Below are 23,290 nucleotides of genomic sequence, written 5' to 3'. Positions count from 1 at the left end.
CAACAAACAATATATTCACTTCAAATAGCTATATATTGTGAAAGTGGGTGAGTAGAATACAAAATCTGGTTGATGAGAGTCACTATCTTATAAGTAAATACATAAACTATACACCATTTATCAGTAAATCTTTTGTTTTTATCAATTTTCTGGTTTTGATTTTTATCCCAAAAATGCATTTTCAAAAAATAAATGCCAAAACAAAAAAAATAATCAGACAAAACAGATTATAAATTACCATTTGTTTAATAATAACAAACAAATACTTGTCTTTCCAATCATATAGAAAAATTTGCTTTCTGTATTCATAATACATTTGTCTTTTTTTGAAAAAGTCATATCTTTATTACTCACAACTGGAAGACATACGAAATTAAATAAACAAGGTGTCATGATCATTTAAGACAAATTTTGGTTTTACTGTCTTTATTTTACTCCTTGAGTTGTTTATGACTCTTTTTCTATTCAAATTGATGTGTCTGACGATTAAAAATCAATCTTATTCATTTATTATTAAATTAAAAGGTTTTTATTGTTTATTGAATAATAAAAAACTAAAAAAATGTGATTTTCACAAAGGTGTATTTTCCTTATATTTTTTCAGTTTTATATTTTACTCTTTTTTGACAAACTCGAATTATTTTATTTCTCACTGAATTACAAAAAAGATAAAAAAAATAATTATGAGATCACAGTGTTTTTTGTTTGATGTAATCGCTTTTCTGAATATTCAAAGTATGACGTATCCCTTGTTTTTCAATAATAAATATTTCAATTAAAAAGTTATATAAATCACTTTTACATTCTGAAACTCCTTTTCGTAAAGATTATTATTGTGTTTAGTTTAATATACTATACTATTTTTTGATATAAAAACAAAAACTTTTTCAACTTGAAAAGAGAATAATCAGAGGAATCTTCAAGTCTCCCTAGTTGAAAAAAGTAAACCTTTTTTCAATAAAAACACGATTTTAGGTTATAATTTACTATTAAATTATAATATTTTAAATTATTATTTACTATTAATTTTTCTGGTATTTCCCATGGTTGTTAAAAGTTTAAAGCGTTTTTTGCGTTTATTCTCTCTAAAATACACTCAAAATGAATAAGATTAAATTAAGTATTCAATTTTGGAAATTCCTGGTACTGGAAGGGTTAATGAAAATGATTAAATTAATAATTATATTTTAAATTTATTATATTTGTATTTTGTTACATTGGATATAAACTTGTTTTCAAAAGTTTGAAATGGAATGTCCTGAATTTTTGCATTAATTTTGTTTATTAAATTTGGTAATCGGTTTTTGATTATAAATTACATCATTTTCTCATATAAAAAAAGAATAAAAATGGTCTTCAAAAAATATTTATTTTACTTGAAGGATTTTTAAGCATTAAAAATGCAATATAAAATTTAAAATGATTTTTGAAATTTAACAAGATTTTTGTTTCTAAAAAACATTTAAATGTCCCAAAATGCATTTTATTATAAAAAGCTGATAAAATGAATGCCAAAATTTACGATGTCAAGTGAAATATTTTTATATTTTAACAACGAATTTTGACATTTTATTTAAACAAAATTAGATACAGTAAAAAGCATCTATTTGTGGGTTACGTCTGTTTGTGGGTCAATGGACCAATCAAATGCAAAACTTACAAAAAAATTATTTTGCTTTGGAACTTTGAATTTAGGTACACTAATAAAAAAATTTTAGTATTTTTATTATTAAAATACTCTTATATCATTAAAATCTTTTATTTTTTATGTATAAAAAAGTGAAAAGATTTTTCTTCACAATTCCATGATAAACCCACAAATAGATATTTTCTCTGTTTGAAAACTTACAAATAAATGCTTTTTACTGTAATCGTTAGGCTACGCACCCGATTGTCCACGTGTTATATTTTATTATATTATGTAAGTTTTTTTTTGTTTATTTATTATTATATCAAAATTTGTACCAAGAACAGAAAAAAACCAAAACATAGAACTTATAAATAATCTCAATTTAGTTTATAAATAATTGAAAAACTATACCAAAAAAGAAACAGAACTTAAAAAATAATACATAAGTAAAATTTACAAAAAAATATAATTATTGATAAAAAGAAGCATAAAACAAACAAAAATTAACCCAAAAACCGAATTTTGTTTTTAATTTATAATTCACATAAAAACGTGAATATTTACCACTTTTAATAATCCATTTTTATATTTATTATCAAACTTTATAATAATAATATTTTAAATAAAACAAGTTAAAACACTTACAAATTGAGAGAATGAAGCAATATTTTGAGATGAGATATTTTCACAACATTTTCAGGTTTCATTACACTTTTGTCGGGACCCAACACATCATCAACATAACTAAACACGCGTTCCGAGTCTATTAAAGTTGGTTGTATAGAAAAATAATTTCTGGCTTACTCATGAAAAATTACCATGTTAACAATTTTTCCAAATGTTTTCGGGGGTATGGAAGCCATCAAAAAGCCCCGTTATCATTTTACCATCATTTTTCATATAGCAATCTATTTCTTTGGCAATTACAATAACAATTTGTTGTATCGTTGCAATTGTTTTTGAAGTGACACGTCTTGATATGCAATTGATTAATGTGTATTGGAACAGTTTTTGCTTACACTCTTCTTTTTGTATTTCAGTAAAATATCTGTCTCGAGTGTAAGGGTACAAAAAGCAAGACATTGTATAAGAATCTGATGTAAGAACTTTAATGAATCGTTTTTTGAAACTGTCTTGAGCAACCTTTTTCCAATCAACACCACAGACAAGGTCATGTTTTGTCTCGATGTTTTGAACAAAACATGTGGTACAACTAGTTGATATTGGAGTTGCAGAAGTTTGAGTTAAAGGCGTTATTTTCAATTTGTGTACATCAAGAGAAGGTAGTAAAATGTTGACTAGACATTGCAGTTTAAAGTTTTTGAGTGTTCAACAATAGGTCCTGAGGCTTTAATTAAACTGGGGAGTTTTTCGCTTATTGATGGTATCATTTTACTAGGATTAACTCCAGTTACGGTCTTGGAATATTTTGTATTAAAACGAAGTAAAGATGTTGTTCTGGTTGTTGTATTCTTTGTGGATTTTATAATTGCACTTAAATTAAAATTTGTTTTTTGTTGTTTTTTAAAATCGTTGTTTTTTCTTGAATCATTTTTGTTATGTATTGATTGAATTATTATACGTTTTTTTGGCAATATTTCATTTTGTTTATTTTCACTGTTCTTCCAACTCGTGTTATAATCTGTTTTTTATTGTATTCCATAATATTTCAAGCTCTTTCAACACAAAACAACTAGTTATCTTGTCGTTCGAGAAAAGAAAATAATAAATTTTATCAAATTGTTTGAAGAAATTTAAAAGCTTTGAAAGATCTTCCCAATGTTTTATTGAAATTGGATTTTTTTGTTTTGTTTCATTTATATTTTTTTCATTTTTATCGCTCTGTCAATAACTTTGAATACAGTGCCAAACCGCGTCACTACAAACGTTGATGGTGTGCTATCCGTTTCGCCGTTTTTGGAACACGCATTTATAAGATTTTCCTTGGTTACATGTGACACTTGGACTGCTTTAGAAAGTTGATTTAATGACTTTGAAACAACTTTTAACTCGGGAATTGCTTTTAACAAATTTACAAAAATCAAATTGACACAATGAACAATAAAGTCCAATTTTAAGCCGCATATTGTATCAAGTTGCCTATTATTTGCACAACTATCAGCAACCACTGCGATCAAAGACTTGGATATTTTAAACTCTTTTACTATTGTTTTCAGTTTGTTTGTGTATATTTGCATTTGTGTGTTGTTGATTAAAAACATAAATATCAATGACTTCATTGTGGCATTTTAAATCAAAATCCAGATAGTGCATTGTTATTGTCGAATACGAATTACTAAATCTTGTCATCACAACAGTTGAAATTGAATAAAAAATGAACTGTGGATTGCAACTTCAACACCTTTTCATTCATTAAAGTGTATTCTTCTTGATACACTTTATTAAGACAGCCTGTTCTAAACAACGTGGAAATCAAAGACGTATGTTCGGATTTAAAAATTGAAAAAGTCATATTTAATATTCGTTTTCAATTTGACACAAAGATATTCCAGCAGTGATAAAAAAATTTGAATAGTAACATGTTGACTTTTTTTAGAAATGTCATTGAAAAAGCTGAACACCGAACTGTAGTCAAGGTCTACGATTCCAATTGTTGTCTCATGTTGGGTATACAAATGCTTAATAAGTGGCGATGTTGATTTATCTTCGGAATATAAATGTCGCCATTCTTTTTTACTTTTTTGACAAATTTTGCATATACAATATGTGCCACATTTTGAACATTTTAACTCTTCATCATTGTTCAAGTGTTTTTGGCATTTGAATGTTTTTTTCATAAAATACTTCCACACAAATGAAGACATTTTGATTATTTAGTTTAAGTATTTTTCATTGACATTTTACAAAGTTTTTAAATATTATTATTTAATATATTTAATATATTTATCTATAATAGTTAATTATTATTATTTGAAAAGAAATATCATTGATTCAATTCAAAAACAGAATTAATTATTATTTTTTTATAAAAATATACAAAAAATCAAATGGTATGTGGTGAGTTGTTAACTTTATAATAATTATCTTTGTAATATTTTTTTGTTTTAAAAAGAGCAATCAATGATTAAAAAACATTTTATACAAATATTTAAAAAAACAAATAATTATTTTATTGTTGACACAGGGTTTATCACGGAACAGGGAAAAATTTGGAACTTGTCCCAAAAATGCATTTTAAAATGAAAAAATGTGTATTTTATTTGTTTTTGTGCCAAAAAATAAAGTAGTTTTAGTAAAATTCATAGTTATGTTTGTATTTAGGATCTCCAAAACCTTATCTTTACAGATGGTGACTTTTTGCCGCGGTCATTTTTAATGTTAAAACGACAGTTAACAACAAAACTATAATATATTAAAATGTATAGTATACAAAAAATGGTTTATTAATATAATATTTATACTATATAAAATCAAACTATTAAATATAATTGATAATATTATAAAATATTAATAATTGTTTAATAACGATTAAATAATAATTTAATTTATTAAGATAAAATTTGTTATAAACTATACTTCTCTGAACATAGTTAAATGAAATCAACCAGAACAGAGCTGTCACCTTGCGATCACTTGTTAAAATTGATTTATTGTTGCTTTTCATCACTTTCAAACATTAAATAGTGGTTAAATATACCAAATTAATATAAAATGTAATAGAATGGACTATAACAAAACATTGAATCAAGATATTTGGTGTTGTTGATAAATTTAGATTGTTTTATAAACGTGCAATACTTTGATAGAACAGAGAGTTATTATTCGCAAAAAACTAGTGAAACTACTCTGTTTATCATTGATGCATAAATAGAGTGTTTGAAACAAAACTCCACTATTATGTAAAGGGGTGGAAAAAACCGCTTCAGGAAAAAAACCGCTTTTGATAATTTAATAGTAAAATGATAATATGATTATAGTTTTTTGTATAGTTTATTTTTTTTCCTTTTCCTCGATTTGATTCAAAAAAACAAGGTTTACAAGAATAACTATTACTTTTTCAAGACGCCGATGTTTGTTATTGAAATTTGTGAAGTATTTTTTATGTAAAGTAAAGGCTGGATTTGCCGAATGATAAAAGGAGGAGCAAGTAAGATTGACTTCGAAACTGTTCTTTGAGGTCAAAATAACAAAAAAAAACATCTTAAAATTAATATAATTATGTGAAAAAATAATGAACTTTTTATTAAATATTTTTTCAATTTTTTGCAGAAATAAAAAACTCAAAAACACTAACCCGCGAGTGTACCTTTTTTTCACACCCCCTTTCACTCCTTTATAATTTTTTTCAATTTTTTAATCATCCATTAAACAAATACTCAACAGTCAAATCAATTACCTCTCGAACAACATAATAAATATATAACCTAGCACATGTTTTTAATAAACCACTTTTCAATGTCTCTCAGCAAAGACAGACTGCACCTTTATTTCACACCCCCTCTTGTTGGATTCCTCATTCGCTCAGAAATGCATTTCACTGCCAAACTGAAAAAAACGCACTTTGGATTTACTCACCAACTGAACGTGAGTGCATCCATTCCCAGCGGTTTTTCAAGTGCCTGTCAACAAGGTTCCCTTTTCTAGTGTAAAAATTTGCTTTTAAGCAAAAAATGGACAAAACGATTCATTTTTACCTTGAAATTAAATCAAAAATAGATTTTTTTGTTTAACTTCCGTTTTGGTAAACAAAAGTCTTTGATTGCCATCCTATATTTTATTAAGAAAAATAACACGTATAAAACACATAAAAAAGCGGGCATAAATTTGGTCATTTTTGAAAAGTTTGAAGGCAAAAAAATATGATAATCTTGAATATCCACAATTTAGAAAAGCGTGTAATTGGTATGGTTATTAACTTTTGTTTGGATGATAGTCAGATGTATGGTTCTACAATCAAGTTATCATGCAGTCAAATCCACTAAAAAAACTTACAAATTTTAATTATTTTTTAAAAAAATTCTAATAGTACTTATTATAATATTTATTATAATACAAATCCTAACAATTTGACACACAACTACCATTTTATAATTATCTTTCTTTTATGTATCAGATCATGGTTCGAAAAACCACTGCATGTTGTTCATTTTACACAATTCAAAAAGAGAAAGATAATAAAATTTACTTTCCAGCACACTGAATACGACAGTTGATATTAAAGTGATTGAAAGACTTTTTTGATTACTTTTTTCTAAATAAAATAATCTTATATAGTTATTTTAATTATAACTACTAAAATACTATAAAATACTATAATATAATTAATAAAATAATAATAATTTAATATATTATAATATTACATTATACTAAATTATACTACATCATAATTATATTATACAATATATTTTATTATTATTTCATTTGATGTAATAAATTAATATTATATATATATTATAATTATATTAAATTAATATATATTCATAAAATTATTAAAAAATAAAAAGACATTTAACAATTTAATATATGTAAACACAATAATAATCAACACATTTGTTGAGAATCAAAAGCAAAACAACAACTAGTTAATATTTCAATAAATCGTATTAATCACGTTTTTAACATTTTTATCTATTTTACAATAATTTTTATGTTGTGTAAATATCTTTAATAATGTTGTAACATCAAGTTGTCTCGAGTTTACATATCAATAACCAAATATTTATTAATGTTGTTTAATATTGTTTGGCTTTTAAAGCACCTTCTCAACAAGAACATTTGTTGTTTGTACCAAATGAGAAATAGTAATACTGAGTTTATTATATCATATTCTTGTAATTGATGTGTAAATATCAATATCTTAAACAACAAGTCAAATCCAATGATGGTGATTTAAACAAACTATAATGTTTATTAAATTTGATGATATAATGTTTGGAGTAATTTGATATTTTTGTGTTTGTTATAACGCGTGTTTAACTTGTTGCAAACTTTAAAATGAAGATATTACAATTGTGTTATTATAGATAAAATCAACGATATCATAATAAGAAAATATATGTTATAACAATAAAATTACAACAACATTATCTATTTTCATTGATATGTTTTAAATTTGTGTTGTTCGATAAAAAGTTTTACATAGCAACATTTTTAATAAAAACTGCATTTATTTTTAAGTCGCTTTGGATGTTGAAATATGTGGATATATATTAAGTTTTGCATTAAAAACTTATAATCAAATACCTCCATATTTGTCAACATGATAAGATTGTCTTCTTTTGTTAATACTTTTAATATTTTGATATTATTTAACAAGGATCAATTACTTATTATTGCCGTTTTATACACCAATAAAAGACCAATGCAATGTGATCTTATAAATGTTGTAATTACCTAATCGATAAACGATCAATTGTTTAATGTGTTTATTGCAAAGTATTTTTTTATATTATATTGATCAATCTATCAAGAAATAAAAACATTTCATAAGTTAATGTGGTTCGATTGTTTTGATTATATACAATTAATATTTGCATTGACTATAAGAAATCAATTTTACTGTAGTGATATATTCTTAAAGTGACTCTGTTATCTTCATATTAATATCAATTGTTGTTTATTTGTTTAAACTATTACAATAAACATTTATTAAATAATTATAATTCATTTCATCAACAAAAAAATGGTTTGAAAACCATATTATTTAAATATATTTTTATAGTTAAAATTTCATTTAAATGTTATTATAACTAATGAAAAAATTTATTATTTTTTTAATTTAATAAATATATTAATAAATAAATAACTTAATTTATTATATTTTATTGTACTTAAAAAACCGTAAAAATAATTTTTTAAGATCAAACAAACAGACAAACAAAGAAAAATTAATATTATTTTGATAAAATCAATTATATTATTATGTATTATAATGAATTATAATATATTATAAAATATATTCATTTATAATAGATAAACATTAATTCAATAGTTGTTCAGAAATGCGTTTTTTGTTTGTATATTAACAATAAAAAAACATATTTGGGTCATGATATTTATTTTGGAAATAGTTCCACAATTATAAAAGTAGATAAATTGGTAAAAATTATTTTTGTAATAACAAGACATAAATAATTATCTTTTACCACAAATGAACAAATTGCATGGAAATTGTATATATTTTACTCGAAAAAAGATAACATTTTACCATTTTATTAAGTTGAAAAAAATGTTTAAAAAAGATTAATATAAAAAATTGATGTTGTTTTAACTTAAATAGAAAGACAAGAGGATGGTTTTATTATAGTTTATTTTAATTCATTCTTAATTATATTTTTTCGATGCTTTATTGGACTAAATATATATTTCAAATTCGAAAACGGGTTTGTTTTCATTGTCAGTTGATAATTCTTTTTGCACAATTGTATTTAATTTAAACATAGAAATTCTAACAAACGGGAATTTCAAAGTATCTTTAATTTGTGATGGCATTTGATAAAATTGGGTTGTTTCTCTTAAATAGAGTGTTTTAAATTAAAAAATAACACTGTTTTGTTGTAAATAAATATTTTTATTGATAAAACAGTCGTGTTATTATTATTTTTTAAAGAGAAAATGAATTAATAACAATAGTTACATTACCATAATAAACAGTTTGTTGAATTAAGACTAAAATAAGTTTTTTTATTAAAAACCAATTTTTTATCTAGTGTTAAAAACAATTAATTTTTTTGAGTATTATTAATTAACTTTGTGTTTCAGAAAAAAATATGTTTTTCGTTTTTATTTTGATAAACACTCCAGACAACATTTAATTTTTTTGACCAAAATATTTATTTTTATTTACATTGAGAAAAATCCATTTTAAAAATATAAAATGAAACAAACCAAGAATACAACGAAAAAACACAATATAAATAGATGATCTGTAAAAAATATTTGACAAAGATTAATAATTGAAATATAACCCTCGTGGTTTATAGAAACGTTTTTAGTTTCTCCACGAGGGTTAACATCGGAGCGAATAGGAAGGGAAGAAAACCCAGATATGAAGCGAAAACGAAGGACTAAACATATAGCAGGAGTGACCTAGAAAAGGCTAGAGTTAAACTGTTGGGACCCGAAAGATGGTGAACTATGCTTGTGGTGTTTGAAGCCGAAGGAAACTTGGGTGGAAGGACTTAGCCGTGTTAATGTGCAAATTACTTGCAATATATGAGTATGGGGCGAAAGGCTAATCGAACTATCTAGCAGATGGTTCCACCTGAATATTCCCTTGGGAAAGTTGAAGTGAGGAAGTAGTGACGATTGGTAAAGATAATGATTACACATGATGGACAGTTTGATTTTTCAACGATTTAACAAACTGTGAATAGTCGAGAGCTTCAAAAATATACTAATTTATTAGGAGTGAGCATATGGGACTTCAAATCGGCCAAGTCTGGTAAGCAGGACTGGCGATGCGTGATGAACCGGAAATACAGATAAAGTATCCAAGTCTTGCATGAGGAGAACCATAAAAGGTGTTCATTCATATTGACAATAGGACGATGGCCATTGAAATTGTAAATTTTTAGAAAAGTGTAACAACTCATTTACCGAATGGATGAGCCCTGAAAATGGAAGGTAATAAAATGAGAGAGGTGATATTGTATTTTTGTGGAGGCTGAGGCACACGAGGAGTAAGGAAATGCATGGTGTCAAGAATACGTGAGAGATAAAGGTAGAGAAGTAATTTCTATTGAAACAGACTTGAGTACAGATCTTGGTGGAAGTAGCAGATACTTAGAAAAAAAAACATTCAAGGATCGAAGGGAGAAAGGTTCCTAGACGACATTAATTGGAATAGGGTGAATCGATCCTAAAAGACGGATGTAGATTTAGTATGAATCAAACAAAACAAGGCTAGGCTGGCAAAACAAATTTTCCAAAGACTTTGTTAAACTGTGTACCAAAAATTAAATCAATTTGAATGTATTTGTTTATTTTCTAATTGTTTATAATTATAATAATATAATTTTTTAATACAACTAATTTAGTAAAAGTGTTAAAATTTATTAATAAAATTCATAGTTTTAAGGTTAGTAAATTTTATTAAAAAACAAACTATATAAATTGATGTTTTAGCATTTATTGGTCAAATCGGTTTGTTGCAATCAAAAAACCAAAACAGTTCAAATCTATTCAAAATTGATCACGAAAAGACTGAAATATTTTTACTCAAGAACGTTTTTAATTTTTTGGCGAAAAGAAATATGATTGTTAACTTTGTTTTGTTTCATGGCAAAGTTAATTTTGTTATAACTTGTGTTGTGTGTATTACGTTTTGACAATTAATGTTGTAAATTTTAGACATGTTTTGATTTATTTGTCATCTTTGGATAGTTTTAATGTGTTGTGATTTGTTATATTTGGTTTTTAAAGGTCTTTGATATAAATTTTATTTTGTAATTCAAATGGTATTTTAAAAATTGCCATTTTAAAAATATGTTTTGATATTTTGGATATTATGTTTTTTGAATTGTTATTTTTTGGTATTTGTATTTATGTTATTGAAATGTTATCGATCCCGATAAATGAAGTATTTATTACCTATCATTTTTGGGTAAAAATACAACATTTCAATATGTATGTCTTTTAACTATTTTTATTGATATTTTAAGTTATATATTTGGTTGATTAATTTTATTAAGAGTAAATTTATTTTTTTGTCCTATAACTGTTTTTGATTAATCAATGTTTTAAAATAAAATGCCCGATTTTGTAGAAACTTTCTCGACATATCTATCCTAATAAACAATAATTAATTCCCGTTTGTTTTAAAGATATTCACGAAATATAAACCAAAAATATTCCCGACAAATTAGGTCGAATGCGTATAATATTAATTTATTTTTTTTGATTAAAATGAAATTTTCCTAAGGCATAATGAAAACAGGAAAAATATCGGAGGGTTTAAGAGACCCTAAATGTATTGCTAGTTCCAAATGGAGTTTTTTGACAGACCAAAAAATGTAGAACCTTGCTGTCAAGCAAACGATAAATGATTCTTTGTTTCGTTGTACTTGCTTTTTTGAAACTTTTTAAAATAAACGAAGCAATTTATTAATATTGGTTAATAAAAACAATGTAAGACGTATGATTTTGTGTAAATTATTAGAAGCGGTAAAAGGGCGCTGCACATGTCCGTTATAATTTCTCGTGTTTTTTGCTTTTTTCCACCAAAACCTCAATTATTTGAGGCAATTTGAAACTTTAGTTATAATTGTGTGTAATTTTATCACTAAATGGTAGTAAAGCGGTTTTTCCCGCCGTGCAGAGAAATGTTAAAAAAGACTGGGAGGATACTGTGGACGATCCGAAAGTGCGGCAATCATTTCTGTATGGTGAATAAATTCAAGTTTATTGTGTGGTTTTGTGTGTTATTCAATACATTTGGTTAAAAAAAATATTTGTATGCCGAGAAAAAACACACTATCTTTTCACAATTTTAAAAGGCAATATTTGGTTATTGGATAAGTTTTCATCATAAAACAATAAAAATTTGGTTAAAAAAAGACAAAAAGATCTAAAGCAGTTTTTCGCCACCGTATTATTTTTTATTTTAAAACTAGGCAAAATGCCAAAAACGTTATTATTCTATACAATAAAACAAGTAAATGGTAGTGAAGCGGTTTTTCCCGTTAGCCAAAATGCTTGCCCAAAAGTGCATTTCAATAAAAATTGTTGAAAACATCATGGAGACAATGACTGTTATCAACTTAATACGTTATTGAGAAGACATGGTGCCAAAGTGAAAGTTGATGTGTTATTTATTTTAGAGGGGTTCTAATACCTTTATCTAGTAATTATAAAAAAATGATTATCAACAACTCTCTTACTATTTGATGGACTATATTGTTCATTTTATTACAGTAAATATATGTAACATTTTGGGATTTCAGCACATACTTTTATAAAGAAGACAATAACTAAAAACATTAATTATTTTATTATAATTTATACAATAACTTGTTTCAAAAATTGAATCAAATGGTGAGTCTGAAAAGTAATGAAAACTACTCAACACTTGAAAGTTCAAAAGAAATACACAAAGATAACCACGGCTTCGATACTTCGTGTCAAATGAATCAATTCATGATCATTCTATGGTGTCATGCAATTTAAGTTGACAATAAGAAAAATATAAGTCATCGTTTTTAACTATTTTATAATAGTAAATAAACTATTTTTTAACCAATTTTTCAAAAATACGATTTTAGTTACATAAATGGTTAAATTATAATAATTAATAGTTTTTAAATATAATAATTTATAAATCTAAATTTATTTATCGCAACATCAATTATTTAAATTGATTAAAAATAATATTAACAAACAACAAATTTATTAATTAATAACAAAGTTTTTTTTCATTTGATAATATACAAGTAAATTATAAAAACAATTCTTTAACTTTACTAACAATAAAAATTAAAAAAAGTCTTTTATCGCAACAAAACAAAGTAACTATAAAATTTTTAGATTAAAAAAACACTTGTTAAATTTAGAAATAAAAATAATAATTAATCTATAAAATTTAACAATAATATAAAAAACAATATCAATAGCCTATTTAATAAACTCTTTTATAAACCTTTTTAAACAATGTCACAACCTTCTTCCAAGCACCCTCAATTAAAGAAAGAATATAAAAAAGGTTCCGAAAAACATGAAAGTTTGAAAATGATTGGTCCGAAAACTCCTGTTAGTCAAAGGGCTGAACAATACCTAATTAATTGCCCTATTATTTTCAAAGCTTTCCAAGACCTTGAGATAAAAATAAAAAAAGAATCTTTTCCCACTTTTAGAGAGCAAGTGCGGTTTTCATTAAACGATCTTTCTAATGTGCCAATTAATGAGTTTAAAGGAACTAAAAAATCAATTAGAGTAGAACTTGAGTATTTTTTCGGGAATTTTAAGGAATCCGGTGTAAATTCACATATTCAAAAAATACGAAAAGAAGACAAAAATGGAAAAATTTCGGAAAAGGGAAGAAAACGAATTCTTTCAGATGAAGAAGTTCTAAAAATAGCAGAAGAAATGAAAGAAACCAAAAAAGCAAAACCAGAAGAAATTGGACTTTTCATGTTTGAAAATTTCGGCAAAACAATGAGAACAAGGTAATTAAATAAAGTCCTTAAATTAATCCCAGGAATTGAAACAAAAAAAGCCCAAGTTATGGAAACAAAACGAGCAGAGGTATCACAAACTGCCATCCTGCAGTATTACTCGGAATTAAAAAGAAAATTGGATGGATGCAGATTTGAGCTTGTTTTTAACTTAGATGAAGTTGGATTCGATGAATGGGTTGATTCAAGAACCCGAGTTGTCTACGTGTCAGTCGAATCAGGGGAACAAGTTTTTAACGAAGTCGACAGAGATGGTTCCAGAACGAGTCTTTTGTGTTGTGGTTGTCTAGATGGGACAAAAATGATACCCCTTGTTGTTACCAAAAGACTCACCATCGAAGACAACCTAATTGTGGAACTCAAGAGTCGTGCTATTATTAGATACCAAAAATCGGGTGTTCTAAATACGGAATTATACACAATGTGGCTCAAACAAGTATTTTCCCGATTATTAAGGAAAAAAAGAAACCAAATGGGTGTGAGAGTTGATACGAAGGCGTATCTAATTATTGACGGCTTTCGGGCCATTTCAGTGATGAAATTGAAGCATTATTTCGGGAAATTTGTGTTGAAATTTTAAAGGAAGTCCCCCACAGTTCCCATTTATGTCAGCCTATGGATCTGGGAATTTTCGGGAAACAAAAAACTTTCCTTGCGGACAAAAACAATTTGATGTTACACAAAATTTCATTAAGTGAAAAAGAAAATGAAAAGTGTGACGAAAAGGTCCAAATAAACGGGAAAATTCTCAAAATGAACTCACCCGAGTTCAAAAATGCATTGAAAAAATTTTCAAAGCTCTCGGAGGAAGACAAAATTAGGCAGCTTGTTTACTCATGGGAAGTAGTGTCTGATGGCGACACGATGACCAGCGCCTTCAAACAGGCTGGTATAATATACGTGGTTCAACACCCATCAAAAAAAGAGTTGGAAAACATGAGACGTGTCAACCCCAACTTCAACACTGTTGACCTTCTTAAAGGTGTTGCAAAAGTTGACATGTCTTATGCCAGAGAGGTTTGCTCTTTTCTTGGTAAGGATCCAAAAAGAAAAGAAACCCAAACAGTTAGAGTCTCCATTGAGAACTTTACTGATAGAGAGCACAGGCTCAATGTTGAAAAACTTATGAAAATAAAAAAGGATGAAAAGAACAAAATTTCAAATGAAAAGAAACCTCGAAAAGAAAAAAATAACTTGGTTTTATTTTTTTTTTATTTTTTTAATTAAATTTTCTATTTATTATTATTGCGTTTTATCGCAATAAAAATCTGTAAAATATAAATTTTTAAAGTTCTAATAATCAAAAAATGGAGAAAGGTATAAAAGAAAACTTTTAAAGTGTAAATTACAAAATATAACGTTTAATGCGAAGTTAAACAATTTTTGTTTGTTTATTAGACAGCAACACAATGAAGAAAATGATATTAAAGTGATAAATTTAAAGTGACGACAAGGAAGAAGCCGATAACGAAGATAACAACATTCATTCTTGTTTTATTTATTTATTAAAATTATCATACTTAATGTTTATTTATTTGAAAACAAATGTATTTTTGGTTAAATGTCTTTATTATGTTGGTAATATCCAGTTTACTTACAAATAAATTCTGGAATAACTCAATTATTAACCGTAATATAAATAGACTTTAACTGCCTTTTTCTAAACACTTCGAAAAAATGCTCAGGCAAAATGAAAATGATGTTTTTTTTCTTTTTGTTTAAAAAAAATAAAATCAAATAACATTTAGAAAACATTTTACCATTATTCACCAAAAATTATCAAAAGCAGTTTTTTTCCTGAAGCGGTTTTTTCCACCCCTTTACATTCTATTGTTTATTTTTTTATAATTTCATCAAAGCTATTATTGAATCATATATTAACCATATTTATGAGTAATATATTTACTTGAAAACTGTCAGTAAGTTTGTTTGTTGGTGTGTTTTAGTATAGATCATAATTAATTTATTTTAAATTAACAATCATGATAATAATTATTGATTTTATTAATAAAATGTTAAAGAATATTATATAGAAGTACTATAAAAACAAGTCAGTTGAAAAAAATCTGGCTCTTTTTAAATTATAATAAAATATAATATTTATTGTTATATGTATTAACTATTATAATATTTCAAAAACAAAATGAAAAAATAAAAATAATTATAAAACTATTATTTCAAATTAATACAATTCACCTCGATAAAATTGATATTTTGAATACGAAAACGGAGTTTTGTAGTGACAGAAAAGTTCTTGAAATGTCTTGCAAAAGCGGAGCTTCGAGACAATGAATTCTCCGCAACGACATACAGCTGGTAAGATGGGACATATGTGGGGTTTGTTGAGCCACAACATGATACCGTTGGTGTTGTTTTGTATTTGTATTACTACTACACACAAATGACACAAACAACTGAACTAATTAATGACGAAACAGTCAAACAACGAATAAAATAAATTGGTGATTTTCTTGTTGTATAGAGATTGGAAAAATCTTATTAAGCCAGACTATTCGATTTGGGAGGAAAGCAGTGATGGATGGACTTCATTAAGTGTCCCACTGCAATACTATGGATTCACATAAATTCAAGGCCACCACAGATTGTTAGCGGCTGCTATGATGGAAGATAAGTATTATAAAGATACTAAAAGAGCCGAATTACTGAGAAAAAGACACAGGACCTATCAACTTCATTTGAGAAATTGTTCTGGAATGAAGAGAAAGGGTACTTTGTCCAAGTCATTTGGCAGGACAACAAAAGCAAAAAGTGATCATCGACACATCGACTGCGATTATGGCGTTCAGTGACATCGTAAACGATCAAATAAAGATAAAAAACACTTTGATAACATCAGAAAGTTCAACACCAAACTTGAATACGGTCTTGCAAGATATCCACAAGACTCATACTTCTATTCCTCAAAGTGGAATATTGGAGGAAAAGAAGCTGGTGAAGTAAGCCCACCATGGGGAATTGTCACAATGTTTATGAGTTGGGCTGAATTGCTCAACAACGAATTCGACAATCATGCAGGCATAGTTAAAGAAAGATTGAACTGGATGATTAAACATACTAGAAATGATTATATGCCATGTGGAGAAGCTGTAGACTAAATCACCGACCCAATTATGTCGTCAATGCCTGATGATTAGACACTATTATAGCTATTTTTGTCCGCCAAATAACGTTTGAGATTAGATAAAGTTAAAAGATTGACTCTATAAACATTAAAATATTATATTATTAAGTTTTTTAAAAATAAACATATTATTTTTTAATAGTATTTATATTATTTTTTATAATAAGTTGATATAATAAATTAACATATTATTGCTATAGTTTTTTTTGTTATAACCTAATTGTTAAAACATTGGAACTTTTCAATTTAAAAATTTAATAATTACGCCCAAATGTTTGTTTTATTATCTATTATCATAACATTTTGATCTATTTTATAATTCAGTTGCTATCATTGTTGTAATTACTATTGTTAATAGGCCAATTGGTGGTTATCATTATATATCAATTTATTATTTATCTCGATAAAAACACCATGTTATTTACTGTGTTACATATTTATCAGATCAAATAAGTGATAATTAACAATTAGATAAATAATTGTCACTCTAATGACTCATGAACATCATATACAGTCCCTGAATCTTTTGCTTTGTCTTTGATTATTGCATTGTCTATTTGGTATTCTTTATTGTCTTTGAGTAGCTTGTCCTGTTTTTGAGTATTATCTTATGTCTTTGATTGTTACATTTCTTCTTTGAGTGTGTTATCATGTCTTTGAACATCGCCTTATGTCTTTGAGCATTACACTCTTTATGACATCATTGTATTATCGTTGTGAATTGATCATGTCAAGTGTTATGGCTATTGTATTGTGTTATAATTGAAATTGTGTTGTAATTAATTATGGTTATTGTTACTAGTTTAGTTGATAATATAATAATAATAAAATAAGTTATTATATGAACTATAAGTTTATATTTAGGTTTTTTAAATATAAATCATGTACTAAACAATTTAATTAATTATTAATACATTATTTCATTTTGTATAGTTTTAAACAATAGTATTGATATTATTTGTTATTTAGTATATTTAATAATTAACAAATATATTTTAGTTTTTAAATTTGATTATTATTATTTTAATATAGTTTTAAAATATAAATATTTAGTTAGTAATGTTAAATATAAACATGAAAATAAACCTTTCTCTATTATTATTATTTTTTATAGCATTTTGAATTATTAATTATTAGCTTTTTAGATTTATTTTAAGTTGAATGGGTTTATTTTATTACATATTATTAATAAAAATACAATTATTTAATAGATTGTTATTTGTGTTATTAAAATGTTATTTGTGACTATCGGGATAATGTGTAAAATAGTGCTGCATTTGTCACAATTTTTGTGTTAATTATGGCAATCACAGCAGTAATAAAATATATTCCGATATTTAAAATTTGAATTGGCTTGTTTTCCCATTACTTGGCCAAGTATTGATTCAAATAACTATTTGTTTCTAAGTTTTTTCTTATACAAAAGTCGGCTTTAAGCTCGCCTCTAGATCTAAAAGAACTAAGTGAACATAAATTCAAGACCACTTTGGTGAGGTGGCAAATAACAAAGAAAAAACACTTTTGTCACGTGATAGACCCTGATAGAAAAAAAAGTTACTTTTTTGCTTTTTCTTTAAAAAAATCATTGTAAACCCGTTTCATTTTTTTGAGGATTTTTTGCCACACAATATCTTATTCAAAAATATTACAACAACAGAGACATAATCTACAAGATTTGAACAAAAATTATAACGAAAAGATTAATTGATTGCAATTTTTGGAATCAACCTAAATTGTTAGCACTTTTCCCGTCGTCAATATTTTTACTCCGATAAAACACAAACCATCATTTTTTTCTTTTTAGTACGCGACTGTCATTCTTTCTCATGTTTTTAATGTTTATCGACAATTCAAGACAATTCGATAGGTTCCGACAGTGGTTAAACAACATTTTTGAATTTTAGTTCTTATTTCATGTTGTTGTAATATGAAAAAAATACGAATCCATCAATATCGACAAGCACTCCCTCGTCGCTCGACAAATTTTTGTCATCATCGTGATCTATATATCTTTTTTTACAATTTTTTTTGTTTTTTAAATTAATATCATAATTATTATATAAATAATAATATCTTTATGATTTTGTGTTGAAACCGACTGATTTGACCTAAATTCAAATCAAAATTATGTGTTATACCTCTTCTCATCTACTATTTGTACGCCCCGTGTTAACCAATTTTTTGTCCGTACTGGGTAGACGCAGATGTCATTTTCCCGCAAGCGGGTGATCCGTGACTGGGGAGTATAAAACGTGGGTAAAACGGGTGCACAAACAGATTGTTTGCGTGTGTATTCCTGAGCCTTCTTTATAATGCTTCGTATCACGTGGTTTACACTAACCCAAGGTAAACCTGTTCGACGCTGATTTAATTGAAACCATACCATTATTTACTTTATTATTTATATACTATTATTATAATTTATATATGATATCAAATATAAATTTGTTTATTAATTTTTTATTATTTATTTTTCACAATAATTAAGGGCAATTGGTCTTTCATGTAAAAAGTTGATGGAAATAAAAACATACAAAAAAAGAAAACTTGTTAATATAATAATAATTTATTAATAGCTAATTTGTTTTTCAAGTTTATTTGTGACTTTACTATTAATCTTTAGTTTTTATTAGTTTTTTATATAATTTTAAGAGGTGTTAATAAATGTTTTTAAAAATGTAATTATATTTTTTTTTCAAAAATGTACTATTATATAATATATTATTTATTACACAATTTAATACATAAATATATTATTGTAAATTCAAAATTAGTTATATATATAATTAATATTATTATATTGTTATAATAAAATGTATAATTGATTATATCATAATTATACTATGATGATTAACCAGTTGTTAATAGTTTAATAACCAAACGTTTTTACTATCAACGTATTTTAATATTTTTAAAACGAAATGAGTTTCTTTTAATTTAATTTTTTTACTAAACAATTTGCCAAAAAATTGGTTAATAAAAAAAACAATATTTTCCATGGCATGTCTTTATATGAAAAAATATTTTATTCATATCAAACCCCGTTTCACAATTTTTGAAACCCTTTTTATTTTTTTTTCGATTAGACAAACATTGAAATAATCTACTTCCAATAATTAAGAAATGGGAATAAATAACACGACTTGAAATAAAATAATACAAAATACTATAAATAATAAGAAGACAATGAATAAAATACAGTGACAATATTGACTTCTCAAAAGTGAATAAATAATCATATTAAGGGTAAATATTTCAAACAACTAATTAGTTTAATGGAAACAACCGAAATAGGAAAACAGCACAATGAAGTTGTGGATGTCCAAGATAACAAAGAATTACTTCAAATGAAGAAAGACCAAGCGTTTCAAAAGGTCAAGGAAATGCATGAAAGTGACGATGTTCAAACTGAAGAGAGTAAAAAGAAGGGAAAGTTGGTGACTGAAGTTATCACAGACGAGGTCACATTAAACACACAAGAAGCTCAGAAGTATATGGAAACTAACAAACTCCACACAAACACAGAGAACGATGGAACTCAAAATGAAGAGAAAAAGGAAGAGAAAACTACAGAACAACTAGAGAATGCTCAGGGGATACAAAATATAACAGAAAAGAAGAGCTTTGAAACTTCAAATGTTAATGTCGAACAAACAAATGAAGAACATTTGAATTTAAAAAATGAAACAGCAATGGAAGAAAACAAAGAAGACGGAGAACAAAAAGATGTCCAGTCAACACACGAAACAAATAATGAAACGACAATAACACCACAAATTGAAACGCCACGTTTAAATGACACAAAAGAAGAGATCAAAGAAGAAACTAAACAACAAAATACAAAACAAAATGAAAGTGAATTAACCGAAGACCAGTTGTTTGCTGTGTCATTTGCTGTTGCTCTACAAAACAAGGAAATCGCTTTCATACAACAACAATCACAAAATAATGAAAATGTGGGAAAGGAAGACATAATAAATATTGCAAATCCAAACAAAAAAGATAATGAAGACAATCAACCAAAACAACAAGAAGACGCCATTCAGTTACAAACTCAACAAAAAGAAAATGTGGCGGTAAATACAACAGTAGTACCCACACAAACCAATTTCACACAAAATCGAAATGTTATTGGACAACTATTTCAACGAAAACAAGACGTTAAAAATGAAGAAGAGACACTTATTATGCCACCAAATCATGATGAGAAAGAAGATAATATAATGAAATGTCCGTCGAGAAAAAATGTACCACTTCCAAAAGGAAGAAAGAGAATGACAAAAAATAACAAACAAATTGGAGTTATTGAAGACAAAGACGAATATAATAAATATAATAATAAAGATGAAGATACAAAACAAACAACAACACCACAAAGTGATGAAAAACCAAAAGAAGAAAAAAATGAACAACCAGAAGTAGATGTGAAAGTGAATGACGAAATTTCACAACAAGAAACTGTATTAAAAGAAATACAAGAAGCTGAACATTTGGAAGTCGAACAAAAACAAAAAGACGTCGTTGAAGAAAAAATACAAAACGAAATAACAAAAGAAGAACAAATTGAAACGGTTACGATTGGCACGACAAAAATTGATGAAATCACAAACAACACAAGTAATGAAACGACGATCACACCACAAATTGAAACGCCACGTTTAAATGACACAAAAGAAGAGATCAAAGAAGAAACTAAACAACAAAATACAAAACAAAATGAAAGTGAATTAACCGAAGACCAGTTGTTTGCTGTGTCATTTGCTGTTGCTCTACAAAACAAGGAAATCGCTTTCATACAACAACAATCACAAAATAATGAAAATGTCCGATTACAAGATGGGCAAAAAGAATTACAAACACTGAACGATTATACTTTGACACAAGAAACGACAAAATCACAACATCCACCAATTCAAAATTGCGTGACTGATGAAACAACACTCAAAGAATCGACAGAAAAAACAAAATGTGAATTAACTGACGACCAGATGTTTGCTGTGGCATTTACAATTGCACTACAAAAGGAAGGGACTTTGTTGATATTACAAAAAGACATCAAACACGCCAACAAAGACGAACAAGTTTTTGATGTTGAAAAAGAACACATTTGTTTTGATGAAGAAACAAAACAAACAAAAGAAAAGACAGTCATCGAAAGTGTTGCACAAGAAGATGTGAAACAAAAAGAAATAGAGAAAATAGTTGAAATTAATAAGGCAGAAATTAAACCAAAAATTGAAGAACAAAAGAAAGAAATTACATCAAATGCGAAGATGAATAGTGACAAAGAGGTGTTAAACAAAGAAGAAGATGTGGCGATCAAAAAGAATGGGAAGTTGATTCTTAACGCAATACAAAGTGTTGCTGATTTGAAGAAAGAAGAACAAATTCCACAACAACAAAACTCTGAACAAGACAAAGAAAACGAAGTTGAAGAGAAACACAAAGAGATAATCAAACCAAACAACAAAGTACACAACGACGAAATAGACCGTAAAGTTATACCAACAGAACAAGAAATTCCACCAGCTGCGAGTAAACACCAACTTGAGATGTCACAACAAATTGAGCCAACAAAACAACCAACTACAAAAATAAACGAACACGAGTTGACAGAAACAAAATCAGTTGAAGTGATAAAACCAAGTCAAAATGAAGTGCATCACAAGTTGGAATCTGTTGATTTTGGTAATGGTGTTGTCATGACATACGACCCAGATACACTTGAACAACACTTGAATGAGGGAAGGTACGAATATTACATGGAAAATGGGAATCAAAAAATGCTTGAAGAGAACCCATGGGTCAAAGAAATGACGAGAATATCAATTTTCGGCACACAACAAGAAAAGGAAGAAGCGTACGAAAAGTACTCACAAGAACTCTTCAAATACATATTTGGTGACACCGATGTCTCAACACTAAATTTGCCAAAAATCACCAACAAAACACCACAACTCGATATCATACAGATGATCAGAAACGCTGGGCGCAACGATATTGCAGATAGGTATCTTGAAATATACAATATCACTCAGAAGGTGTTTAATTAACTACTAATTTGTGATATTTTTAGACTGTTTTAGTACTGTATAAACAATAAAAGTTTAATACTCAACAACTATCTTCTATAATCATTTTAAACATAAGAAGTTATAGGATGTTGTATATATGTGTAACAAGTTTTATTAACACTTAAAATAACGCCCTTATTTTTGTTTTGGCCTGTTTTTTTAGGGATATTAATCAAATTTTTGATGGTTTTCCTTTTTTTGACTTGTGTAGTTTATGCATAAAATATAAACTCTAAAAAAACGGAAATTTATTTAATAAACTCGAGAGTTCCCCGATTTTTAGACCACTTGAATTTTGTTCAATGTTATTTAA

The 23,290-nt window shown here is 26.6% G+C and overlaps 2 protein-coding genes across 2 annotated transcripts; both read left to right on the top strand.

The window, feature by feature from the left end:
* Positions 1-16,300: 16,300 nt before the first annotated feature.
* EIN_341500 (hypothetical protein) lies at positions 16,301-16,877 on the top strand (the record flags this gene model as incomplete). The annotated part of the gene is made up of 3 exons (XM_004261485.1): positions 16,301-16,366; positions 16,436-16,501; positions 16,623-16,877. The coding sequence occupies 3 exons, from the start codon at positions 16,301-16,303 to the stop codon at positions 16,875-16,877; spliced, it is 387 nt and encodes a 128-aa protein (XP_004261533.1).
* A 3,301-nt stretch (positions 16,878-20,178) lies between these two features.
* Positions 20,179-22,956, top strand: EIN_341490 (hypothetical protein; the record flags this gene model as incomplete). The annotated part of the gene is made up of 1 exon (XM_004261484.1): positions 20,179-22,956. One exon carries the CDS (start codon positions 20,179-20,181, stop codon positions 22,954-22,956), a length of 2,778 nt encoding a protein of 925 aa, XP_004261532.1.
* Between the last annotated feature and the right edge of the window lie 334 nt (positions 22,957-23,290).

This window comes from Entamoeba invadens, assembly GCF_000330505.1.
Source record: "Entamoeba invadens IP1 unplaced genomic scaffold scaff_1105074726325, whole genome shotgun sequence".
NCBI lineage: Eukaryota > Evosea > Mastigamoebida > Endamoebidae > Entamoeba > Entamoeba invadens.
Note: the sequence above shows the minus strand (reverse complement) of the source record. Positions and strands in the feature narration are given on the sequence as shown.